The sequence below is a fragment of the Choristoneura fumiferana genome, chromosome 14 (genome assembly GCF_025370935.1).
Source record: "Choristoneura fumiferana chromosome 14, NRCan_CFum_1, whole genome shotgun sequence".
In the NCBI taxonomy this organism is placed as follows: Eukaryota; Metazoa; Arthropoda; class Insecta; order Lepidoptera; family Tortricidae; genus Choristoneura; species Choristoneura fumiferana.
Genome location: NC_133485.1, coordinates 12,052,117 through 12,065,025, shown reverse-complemented (window position 1 = coordinate 12,065,025; position 12,909 = coordinate 12,052,117). Strand labels below are relative to the sequence as shown.

General features: G+C 35.3%; 1 protein-coding gene across 2 annotated transcripts in view; it reads right to left on the bottom strand.

The window, feature by feature from the left end:
• Positions 1-5,880: 5,880 nt before the first annotated feature.
• Positions 5,881-12,909, bottom strand: part of LOC141435144 (uncharacterized) — a 44,934-nt gene continuing 37,905 nt past the window's right edge. Inside the window, exons 7-8 of one of the 2 annotated variants that reach the window (XM_074097728.1) lie at positions 12,791-12,903; positions 5,881-6,360 (exon numbers count right to left, since the gene is read on the bottom strand). In XM_074097728.1, coding sequence (XP_073953829.1) covers positions 6,133-6,360; positions 12,791-12,903 — 341 coding nt within the window. In that variant the 3' untranslated portion in view covers positions 5,881-6,132. Of the gene's footprint in view, positions 6,361-11,497; positions 11,825-12,790; positions 12,904-12,909 lie in introns of those variants that run through there. The other variant, XM_074097727.1, reaches the window with a different exon arrangement.

Genomic DNA, 12,909 nt, shown 5'->3' with positions numbered 1-12,909 from the left:
GTTTTTTTCATACACCTAGTATGGGCGTGACAAAACTGACTCATGATATTTTGTATGAATAAATGGGGACATTTTTTACAAACTCTGCTCTTGCTTCTGAGTAGGAAAAACCATATTCTTTACAAAAATTAAAAAAAAAGAAAGGGTACACTTTTTTTTGAAAACGACCAATCGAAAGAAAGAAAGAAAGAAAGAAAGAAAGAAAATACATTTATTTCAATCGCTATACCTACCAGCCAGTCTATTTACAGCCGATGGTAAAAGCAGCAGTTACGGGATATTTTCGGATATCAACTCCCTATTACAATAATTAAAATCATTACGCATCAACAACAGCGGTGAGGACGGAAGTACCTAAGTACAGTCACCAGCATTAATATCTGCCACAGCGGAGCGTGCAAAAATATCTGAAACGTTCTTCCGGCCTTAGAAATAGAGTCGTATCAGATATTTATGCACGCTTGTTGTGTCATGTATTGGTGCTGGCTGGTGACTGTAGGTATATTGTATGGACTGACGGAACATTGTCTTTTTAATTGTCCTCCAAATTGCAGTCTCTGAATTCTGAATTCAGAAATTTAGGCCAGGGGGCTACAACGAAATTCGAAAATCGAAGCTCGTATCGTACAGTCCCTCTCACTCTCGTATTAAATAAGTAATATAAGCGTCAGCGGGACGGCAAGATATGAAGTTCGAATTTCGCACTTTGTAGTAAGTATAAGGCCAGGAACAGCAGTCATTTTTGATGAGGGATTCGTCCATCTCTTTTGAATGTTAGGTCACTGTTTAGTCTATACTTAAAGTCACGGCACACATTGTGAGGAACCGCTTTATGAAAGAGTTTGAGGTCCACTGGTAACGTGACCATAAAAAAATATACTAGATGTAACATAGCCTTACGAATTAATTTCAATGTGTATTTTAATACGTCACTGTTCACACTATAAGGTGAGTTTACACATGGTTTACATAACTAGTAAACAATCTCAGCTTCAAGGTGCGATCAAGGGCGATACTTTTTCGATGAAATTGCCAGTTTTCCTGTTTACAAGTTACTAGGGACTGGTTGGATCGAGCTTCCTCTTGCCTTTGTATAGCTACAGTTACATGTTTTTATTTAGCTTGCCTTGTATGTGTTTTGGACAGGTATGGTAGTTTGGCCAAGCTAGAGTTGAAGGCAAGAGACCACGTAGTCGAGCACCAACCTGATGGCCAGACATCATCAAATCAGTCTCCAAGATTCCTATAGTAGAGTGCGCTCGCCAAGTGGCTAACAGAGACCGTAGCACAGATATGGTAAAAATAAAAGAGGATAGGTAGAATACATAACGTGGAAAAGGTAGAGCTGGACTAGAATACCTTGCGGTGTTGTTTGCTGTTTAGATATACATATACCTTGCCTGGCGAAAAAAATCTAAACGGTACTCAGATTACGTTTTACAAAATATATAAACAAGCATATACAGGGTGTAACATACATATCGGTCAGTATGGGAAAGTCTGAAACTTTAATACATACAAAGAACCGTTCTTAGGAACCATGTCATTGGTTTTAATAACAAGAAAAACTACAAGCATACATTTTCAAAAACTTGTACTTAGCTCGTGAATTGAACCCGGATGTTTTGAAAATAAAACTTACATAATTAAAGAATATGAAATACAATGCATTTTATTCATTCTCTAGATATCGTGTTTCATAGTTACATTTATTGCAAGACCTTCACTACCGATATCGAAATAGAAATAATGTATGTTTTATTTTTCAAAACGACCGGGTTCGATTCCCGAACTTAGTAAAAGTTTTTTTTTTTGTAAATGTATGAATGCAGTTTTTTTTCTTATTTAAATCGATGACATGGTTCCTAAGACCAGATCTTCGTATGCCTTATAGTTTCAGAGTTCACCATACTAACCGATATGAATGTTACACTCTGTATATAGTAAGTACCTAGGTACCTGAAATAGTGGAATGCCAGTCCTCATTAACAAAAATTGCTCGGTTACATGTTAAGTTAACACTGAGCGTAGGTGTCGTTAGTACTCTATTTATTAATGGGCGGCCACATAATCGTAGTCTCGTACACTCGGAATTCCGTTTCGTAATTTCGATTCGAAATATAGATTCGGGATTCCGTAAATACATCACACGTACGTTTATTTCAATTCCAAGAGCATAGGCCACCATGCGGAATTCCGAATTCCGTTTTAAGTTAATAAAAAGTAGTAAAGTTAGTTAATAAGTAAGTTAATAAATAATAAACCTTGTGCTAATAATAATAGGTAAGTATTTAAAAAAATCTAGATTCGAATTTATTCGTATTTTGTGCAAGTTTTCAATGTCAAAACTTTGTTTTGAGCAATTTATTGTTCGGTTGCTTCATAATAAAACATTGTTTCAATTGATTTTAAACCACTTGCTAATCCTGCCGCTAAGAACTGTGCTGGCACTGCTGCGTGCCGGCGTGGAGAGTAAGACAGCCGGCAAAGTTATTGAAATCGTTAATGTATTAGGGTAATACTGACTTGCGCGTTAACCATCCAATTAAAATAAAAACAAATAATCTGAACACGCCAGAGCGAAGCAAAGTAAATATTATTATGTAAGTATGTTGGTGTTGGTGTGTATGAATTTTTAAACTGTTACTTAAAAAAAGAAAACTGCAATGGAGTAGGTAAGTAAATAAAAACACCATGTTCTTTAACTTTAGTTTAATCTATTATATACCTTTCACAAAACTTTACAAATTGAACAATAAAGATCAACATAAAAATAGTTTATTGAATATCATCAGTGTATGTATGCAAACACTTGCACATAAAAAAAAACTGTACAAGCACGCTGTAAAGGCATAAGTAAGAACAGTAAGGCCAGTTATACATTATGACTCCATGCAAGGCACGGCCACGGTAATAGAGAGCTATTTTTACAATTTTAAAACTATTGCCTGAAATTAAACTGAAATATCTAGTCGTACTTACATACACCTTGATGAAGATGCCGATGTAAATTTAGATTAGATTAGATTAGATTAGATTTATTTATTACCTTTTGAAAAAATGCATCATAACAGTCAGTTACACATGTCAGTTAATTATGGTCTACATTTGACAAAAAATAAATCATATTACAATAAATTGTCAGCCAAAAATATAAAATGGAATTTACAGTGTCAAATTAAAGTTAGTGAACGCTAGTATTTCAAAAAATCTTTATCTTTATTATCTTTCCGTATTACAAAGTTCACATTTTGCGGGTACGTATAAGGAGGAGCTGGAGGGTAGTAGGTTTCAACATAAGGATAGTAGGGCACAGTGTACAATCCACCCAAGTACGGTGAAGGTAGAAAAGGCCTGCCCACGTTTCCTCCGTCCACAAATGAAACGAATTTTCCGTCGTCATATTTTGGCTTTCCATTTAGGGGTTTCGCGCGGTCCCCATAAGGACCAATTACAGGATGCCACGGATATAATTCAGAAGGCAATCCGTTTTCAAAAACTTCACTGTCAGTTTCATAGCTCTTGGTGTCGGCCACTAATAAAAAGAAAATAACGATCAAGTACTGCATGCTTCAATTGTTTCTTTGCGACTGGCTGGAAGAATTCATGTGGTTTAAAGTAGCACACATTTTAATGGTTCCTTTGGGTAAATACCTGTTTTAATTATTGTTATCAGTAAGACAGAACTCATTAGTTGAAGTGTGTTTTTATCGTTGCTCTTGAGTTTTGCACTAAGTATACGTGTAACTACCCAAATGCGTGTTTTTTATTTGAATTTAGATTTCCCCTTTCCAAGTACGAAGATCCGTGATAAATATTGACTTTAGTAATTATACCATGTTAATTGATATCACCTACAGCGTCAAAGTATTATATTCCTGATAGTTTAGTGTACATGTGCTTACGATATTAGCCGTCTCTCGTATATATGACTATCCTTTACATTGCATTAATTTAGTATAAGTACCTAGTAATATTTTTTTATCTAAGCGTCGTCGGTGTCGGGGCACCGCTAAGGTTAATACTTTAAAAAATACAACATATGTACTTTAGTTTCCTGTTAACCTTAGTGGTCCCCTGACACCGACGACGTTTAGATGTACTTATACTAAATTAACTTAGGCTAATTTTGCGGGAAATCAGCATAGTCCCCGCGGGATAGGGATAAACGAATTCTTCGTAGATGAAGTCGTGGGCAACAGCTAGGTAGAGCATAATTATTTTTTACTTTTTAGTTGTCTTTTTTGGCGGCGTTTTATTCTGACGTTTTTTATATTTGTGTCGGGGTTTTTTAAATTTTAAATTTAAGTTTTTTTATTTCATGTTTTCTAAACTAGTATTATTATATTATACTGATCGATAGAATTTGTGCTCGGGGTAAAATTTCTCTAATAAACATTTTGATCAATGAAATAAAAAAATAAAAAAATTGAAATCTAACATTTACTTTAATTTTATCATCAATTCTATCACGAAGAATACGTAGTCATGAAAGAAAATCTATATTAATTTTAGAAAATCTTTTAAGAAAGAAAGCTTTCTTCAAGTAAAATGAGTTAACTAATGGACTTAAGGCAATTTTCCTCCAGGGTCCATAATTTTTTTCTACCCTTTATTTGACATATTATCTAAAAATTTGTACACAACCCTCGGTGCGCGTTTATTATTACGAAATCTTTTAAGCTATAGATAATATCTATAAACTCTATTAGAGATATTTTTTTTCTTTCGGGATTAAAGTATATTTTTTTATAAATTATGGGCCTGAAACGCTCATGGCGTGGAATGGAAACAACGCAAGTGTCACCGGCGTACCCATCCTATCCGAAAAGTACTATAACGCGAAGCAAATTATAGTAATAAGCCATCAACATTGCAGCAATTCTTCTATAGGAACATTACAACTTTTAGCATTAAATACCTACTGGTTTTAAAATATGAGAGACATTAAACAGTCAATGGGGGTAAGTTATGTATACTTACTTAGTTAAAGTTAAGTTTAGTTGAACTAAAAATGATTAAATTTATGCTTGTGAGTGTGCAAAATGTTATATAATAAAATTATTCCCTATCTTATGATTAGCTCCGCACTTTATTTTCTTGTCTATAGCTCTCATATTTCTTATGACAAATCAAAATCAGAACGTTTATTCTGTAAGTGGGCCTCGTTCATGAGTTGATACTTTTCTTACACAACCTGCGCTTTCGGAAAGACTATAGGTAATTGACAGTGTTTTTAATGTAGTTTTAGTACGGTAGCCTAGTGAACCTATGGCCAGATAAACGGAGAGTTAAAGGTTTAAATCGGGACTGGCAGGTATATCTGTGATTTTCGAAACTGATGCTCTGTGCGAAATTACTCGTGAAATTTGTTATGCGCTTACAAGCAAAGGAAACTAACAAGGGTACTAAGTAAAACAACACGAGTACTGCCTTTTCGCAACGTAACGTTTGGCAACCTGTTTCATTTCGCAACTTTTCATTTTGCAAACTCTAAAACTGTAAATATTTCAGGATTTATTTCAGGACCCTTTAGGTTAGGTTAGGTTAGTTTTATAAAAATCTTGAAATATTTACAGTTTCAGAAATATTAAACAGTTGGGAAATTAAAAGTTGCGAAATGAAACAGGTTCCCAAACGTTATTCGCCGAAACATTAGTAAACCAAAACAACAGGTATACAGGCATCTAAATCAATTCAATGGTGTTGAAGTTTGTAGTCTGCAAACACCAGTCCGCGTGGGAATTTCAGCCTGAGCCCAAGCATTCATATTCTAGCATTTCTCAAATATGGCAATAGGACATGCCAGACTGCAGATGACGATATCAACCTCACTTTCTTCTGTAATATTTATTTGGCTCTCTAATAAAAAACAGTTAATCAATTTAAACGTTTATTTTTGAATTTTGTTCAGTTTCATCAATTATTTCGACGAATATCTTTTAGACGTTTTCTACGGGATGTAGATTGCAGACCGGGATTTCCTTTCGACACATCTATCAGAAGCATGATAACGAGTAGATGGGATAATTACGCAAATATGTCTAATTTAACTAACCATAAATCATGAACAACTGTGAATGTTTTAAAAATTTTAAGGACACTCATATTTTCTATAAACTTGATCTTTTTCTATTCCTTATCCTTGTCTTCATGCTTATCTTCGTTAGTCTTGTCGTCACCTTGATGATGCAAAGTACCATGTAATAATTCCATTAGCTGCCGGTGCCAGTCTTCGATGCTGAAGGCGTGCTTGGACAGCATGCTGGGCTTGTCATCGTCCCTACGGGTCCGGTTGTGGTCCGGAAACTGCAAGGACTGGCAGATCAGAAGGCATAGCACGAAGATGGAAACAGTCACCTGGAATACAAGTTCATCATCATCATTATCATCATCTTATTACGTCCCATTGCAGAGCGCGGAATGAGAGAGCTTGGGGCGTAGTTCCTAGGCAGTCCCAGTGCGGATTGTGAACTATACACACTATTAAATTCCTTGGCAAGCGTGTGCTGGTTTCCTCACAATATCTTCCTTCACCGTAAATTTAAAACGAAATTTTGCACATAAATTGCGAAAAACTCAAAGCCGCGCCCTGGGTTTGAGCCCACTAGGCAATCACAGCTTTTTACACTAGTTGTTACTTAATTGATAAATCAACTTTCAGGAGTTTACACTGATTGTGGTTAATTACATCGTAATTAATACAATAAATGCGAATGCTGCTCGCATATTTGTTTGTTTGTACTGCTTGGTTAAAGTACCTACTCCCTCCTGACGAAAAGATGAAATTTAAAAGCTAAGGAGAAAATGGGCGGTCTTATTGTTTGAGAGCGATCTCTACCAAACGACCATTAGGTACACAAACTTTATTTTCGCACAAACGTTGCTGTCATGCTAGTGTAGTTGCGTAGTAGCAAAGTAATTGCTTTTATATTTTTTATTTTAACTTGTTTTTATCCTTGGGACTTTACCAAAGAAATTGCAGCCAGTTGTAGGCAAGTGGGGACTTCGACACAGCGGCAATTTACTTGGTAAAACCCATGTTGTAAATAGTCTAGTAACTAGACTAGTTACTCCTGTGAGTTACTCTCTTTGGAAGTGAATATAGATCTAGCGAATAATGTTTTGCCATCGTTAGTATTTTGTCAGATAAATTCGTATTCATCATAGGTATAGATTACATTAGATAACGAAAACACCTCAATCTGTATGAAAACCAACCGTGTCACTTTTTTATATCTACTGTGACGTCTCAAGAGCGAATTAGCGATGTGAATTCCCCGATGTCTGCGCAAAATCGATTCAAATACGCCGCCCGCCCTCGCCGTATATATATACGTTATTATATATAAAATGTGTCGCTAAAGTAAATTAAGTGTGAAACTTATGTGCGTACGTCTGTGTGTGTGTGTGTGTTACATAATAATAGTACATTTAATTAAATATTCATCAAATTTTAAATAACAATATTTAAATAATTAGTAAGGAATGAAAAACTGCTTCGTGTGTTTTATAGCAATTAAATACAATTATAAAATTACCTTAGAAACCATTTTATTCACTGGATGAACGAAACTGTAAGGACTTATGGTGGCAACGACAAAGTTTTCTTATTTTATACCCAGAATTGGATTCAGTGCCAATTAGTGAAAATGATAAGAAATAATTATCAGAATTTGCAGTTCCTGTAAAAATATAACCGGTTACCATCCGAGTCAGGTTTTCATTTCCTTTTAATGATTATATTTCTTTATTCAAATTTGTTGTCATTAGCAAGAAGCCTAAGATATGTAATACCTAAGTAACTCTATCGCATCGAATACATTTTTTTAAATGAAATAGGGTAGCAAACGAAAAACCATTACCGGGTCACAATTGTTCCAAATCATAATAATAATGTTTGTCATTATGCATTGTTTGTCAAAACATTTTTTTTCTCTGAATGCTTTAATTATTCAGGATTGTAAACAAAGGTAAAACAAACCTAATAAGCATAATTATAGAGTTCTTTATGATGATCATTTAAAAATTTCGGATAAATTTACGGTTTCGGCGGCAAAAATTTTATGACCAACGGAAATTATGACAAACAATCATTATTATGACTAAATTAAGCGACTAGATACGCATCTATGGAGAAAGTGGCCTACTTGATAACCATCACTGATGGTGAATAGCTCAGGTACTCTGCTGATCAGATGATCCAGGCGGATGCGGGCGTGCGCGGCGCTTGCGCTGCCTACAATCACTGCACGCCAATACCTACACCATTATGATTATTTAAAGTTTATAATTTAAAAAAATCTAAGTTTTAAATTTAAATTTAATTTAAGTAAGTACCTAAGCTTTTAATTTAAAAAACCAGGTACCTCCGAGTTGGAAAACGGTGTTAAATACTCGTGCTGCGTCATCGGTGTGTGTGAACGTACCTTTACAGAGCGATGTTGTTAGTGTTGTGTGCTACCCTACATTTGACAGTTGTAATGATGATGAAAACGCGGGTAGTTGTGTGCCGGTGTCAGTTTCGTCGGGTAGTCGCGCGAGCAGACCGGCGGCGCGCAGTGCGCGTGTTGCAGCAGCCGCTGAGTCGCGTTGCTCCGAAGACGAAGGGCTACGGATTAGCCCGAAACATGTCGAGCTAAACTCGATTTAAGACGTGAGTTATCCGGGTCATTATATTTAATATTTTTTAATGATCATCATAAAAAGCTATATGCTTATTAGGTTTATTTTACCTTTGTTTACAAACCTGAATAATGTAAATGTTTATTTTAGAACACCCTTGTCTAGGCCTCTATGCCACAATATAGAGCTCTCGCCAGGTGCATGTTGCATGTGTGCTGTTTTGGTAGTCTCCCCTTAATGTCCACATGCGGTTGCCTCAGATGATGCCATTAAAATAAAACCACATATTTATTAAAAAGTAGCTGTTGCCCGCGACTCCGTCCGCGTAGAATTCGTTTATCGCTATCCCGTGGGAACTTTGCAATTTTCTGGTAAGAAAACTATCCCATGTCCTTCCCTAGGACTCAAACTATCTGTATATCGAATTTCATCTGAATATAGTTTCAGCGTTTTAGACGTGATGAGGTAATAATCTGCATTTACAATATTAGTGTATATTTTTTATTTTGAGATTTTATTTTCATTTTATTTAATGTAAGAATTTAAGTTTAGGATAGTTTTATGTCAATGGTTTTAATTTATTGATTGTCATATGTTTGTTTTATAAATACTTGGATATTGTAAACTTTTATAAATAATTGGACGGTTCAAGTTATGTTTGTACCTAGTTAATAATGAAGACTTTTAAATAAGTATATTAAGTGAGAACATCTGGGATAACATCAGATCACAAATTGATCACTCACAGTCACAGTTGCCAATAATTTCACTTTCTATTATAGTGGAATCGATATGCTTATTAACTGTCATAGTTTCGTCGGCAATCAATCTACTATAAAATGTGTCAGTTTTTACATACATAGTATAGGTAAAAAACTTAAGTAAATGACCTGGTGTACCTATGTAGTAGTAGCTTAATACAACAAGTCATTTACTTAAGTTTTTCACCTATGCTTACCTATAATTAATATTCCTATAGTACCCATAATAACTACAAGCTTTGCTTACTTTAGGACAAGGTCAATTTGTGTCAATGGTTTCGTTTTATTTATTTATTATTATTTATATCACTGTGTTTACCGTTTTGGTTGCAGCCGAACCTTTTGGTTCAGGCAGGTAGGATCAGACTGTTAATATACCTACATATTCTTGCGATATCGCCATTATTGTCTAAATACAGGTTGTGAATCACAATTTGTGATCTACGGATATTTATCAAATATTGTGGTATTTAAAAATATACTGACGGATGTCCCTATTTATGAAGTAAAAAATGTACCATTACAATTTGTCTGTCTGGATTACATTGAAAACAATAGTACAGTGCATTAAGGGGCGTAAGAAAGGGATTACTAACAAGAGTCTATTAGAAGCCTGACGCCGGAGGCGGAGGGCTTTTAATGACCCGAGCTTGTAATCCCCTTACGGCTCGTGATACACACAATGATTTTCATCACATTGCGAGGAAAAAAATGTAAAAAAAAAATATTTTGTATCCATACACTTCACAGCTCAGCAAAAGCAAAATGCTAAAACAAACAACTGAATAAAATATGGCTACCCGCCAATACAGGGGGCTACCACAAAATTCGAAAATCGAAGTTCGTATCGTACCGTCCCTCTCAAATAACGTCGCTGCGCCTGCCAAATTCCATATGTGCATTTTTTTCATTTTTCGTTTTTTCACTAATCGCAATCTCCGTCTGATTATCTATGTGATGATAAAGTCCTTCTTGCGATATTCGAACTGAAAACAAGTTTAACAAATTCCACATGTATTTTGACCGCTAAGAAATATTAGCGTCAGGAAAACGATATGAACTTCGATTTTCAAATTTCGTGGTAGCCCACCTGATTGTCACTTTTTTCGAGTCGTCTACCATGGATAATACTAGGAACCGTGTTTAGTTTAGAATTCGAATGGTCTTACGGTCAGATTATTCCAACATGCTAAAAAAATATTTACTAAAATTATTGCAAAACAATTTGATTTAAATTAAAAATATAAAAATAACCAAGTTTCATGAAGCGTGGCAAATTTTTATGGTGTAAAATTAGGTTATATCTAAGTTGTAAAGATGTAAAGAAAATGTTGGCTGACTTAAAACCTCTTTAGTCTGACTGAAATGACGTACCTACCTTCTAACTTTTTAAAACTAAAGTCATAACTCCCTTGGGGAGGAAAACTATACGTAAATCCATAATTCCCGCGGGAACAATTGAGGCCATTGACTTTTAGTATACAGGCATGGAATAACGTCATTGACGAGCAAGTGTGATAAAAAAGAAAAACTTCACCCCTCACCCTCAGTATCATACCCATACCTACTCGTATCATAAACAACAACACTGAGACAGTTTGATGAAATGTGTCAAAATAGTAACTGACAAAGTGGTTAAGGGTAGGGTTGAGGGGTTCAGCTACATTAAAGCTCGGTCATCGTTCATCCACTATTACCTCTCATATTTCGTTTTGTACATGTTTTTACTCCTAGATATTTTTTACTATACAAGGCAAAACTTACTAGATACTGGCAAAATTGTCCTCCAATGGAAAGAGCCATATTTACAAAACAAAACAAACATACTTTAAAGTTCGACAGTTTTAACACTAAACTTGGCAAGTTGAGACAAGTGTACTGAATTCAAGTCTCGTTAGATTCATGTAGAGCTAACAAAATTAACTTAAAAAAAATACATAAAGATGATCTAAAATTATGTAGGTATCTTATAAGATACACTGCCAAGTTTAGACAGAAGCCTCGGAGTGTGCGAGTCGGGCTCGCTTTTTTTGGCCTTTTTTTAAAATTAAGAATTAAGACGGATTGCAAAGAGCAAATAAGGCAATAGTTTGTAATAATATTTTTATTTCAATCATTATCTATTTTTAAATACAAGCTTTGTCCCTAGGATTATTTTTATTCCTGTTTCTAGGTTCTATTGTTGTTGATTCGGTCTCATCAGTATCATCATCATCATCATCATTATCATCGTCACCATCAACATCTCTACTAGCACTTCCTGTCGTTAGAGGGTTTGAGTTCATGAAGTTTGTGATTGCTTTGAACCATTTATCCATTCCAAATGGGGCGGCGGGTATAGTGGGTCGAGATTCTCCGCCCTTACGCCTGCGTCCTGGATCGGGGAACTGTAGTGTTTGGTTTATAAACAGGCTTAGCAGGAAAAGAGATAATATTACCTGAAACAGGATTTTTGTGATTGACAAATATGTGTGATTCGGTGTCTAGAAACAATGAATTTATAACCCATTTGATAATCGTACAGTCAGCATCAAAAGTAGCAGATCACTTTTTTACTCTGTCGCATTGACACATTGGCAATCTTGGATGGCGTTTAGTACGTGGCTGTAAAACAACAAAGTACGAAAGTGTATAGCTACTTTTGATGCAGACTGTACATAAAGTGCATTATTAATGCAAAAGTAGGAGTTTTATTATAAACATACCTAGGTATGTACTGTCAAGGTCAAAGATATGTTTCACATCATCATCATCATCATCATCATCTGAGGCATTACATTGTGGGCCTTAGCCTGGTATTAAGATATATGTTTACACTTTATTATTGTATCACTAGCTGTTGCCCGCGACTCTGTCTGCGTAGAATTCCTTTATCGCTATCCCGCGGGAACTATGTAATTTTACGGGATAAATACTATCCTATTTTTTATCCTTCCCCGAGACTCAAAATGTCTGTATACCAAATTTCATCTAAATCAGTTCAGCGGTTTACACGTGATGAGGTAACAAACAAACTTACAAACTTTCGCATTTATAATATTAGTGGGATAAGAAGGCGTGTTGTGACGACAAGGTACTAAATTAATTGTAAAGATATCTGTGATGTTCACTGTACCTTAGAAACCATTTTTTGATCAGGACTTGGAAACGGAACTAAGATCAAGAGGAGTTTTTGTTTATATACTTTGAAGTTTGTCAATGAATGTTAATTGGAACATTTAAGGCAGAATTATTAGTACTTAGTTTCGATAAAATTAAACGCGTTTTCATTTAGGTGGCAGGTTTTTATTTTGCTTCCGTTTCAAATAATGATTAAACTTGTTAGAGTTATAAACTAAACCATTATCACAACATTTGCGACGCTATGCGTAGGCTCTCGAGTAGAAAGCTTTTTATTTACTAGCCTGCAATAATGTCCCACTGCTGGGCAAAGGCCTCTCCTCTTGATCTCCACACCTCTCGGTCCAGCGCAATGTCAGGCCAATCCCTTGTATACGCGTCCAAATCGTCCCACCATCTAATT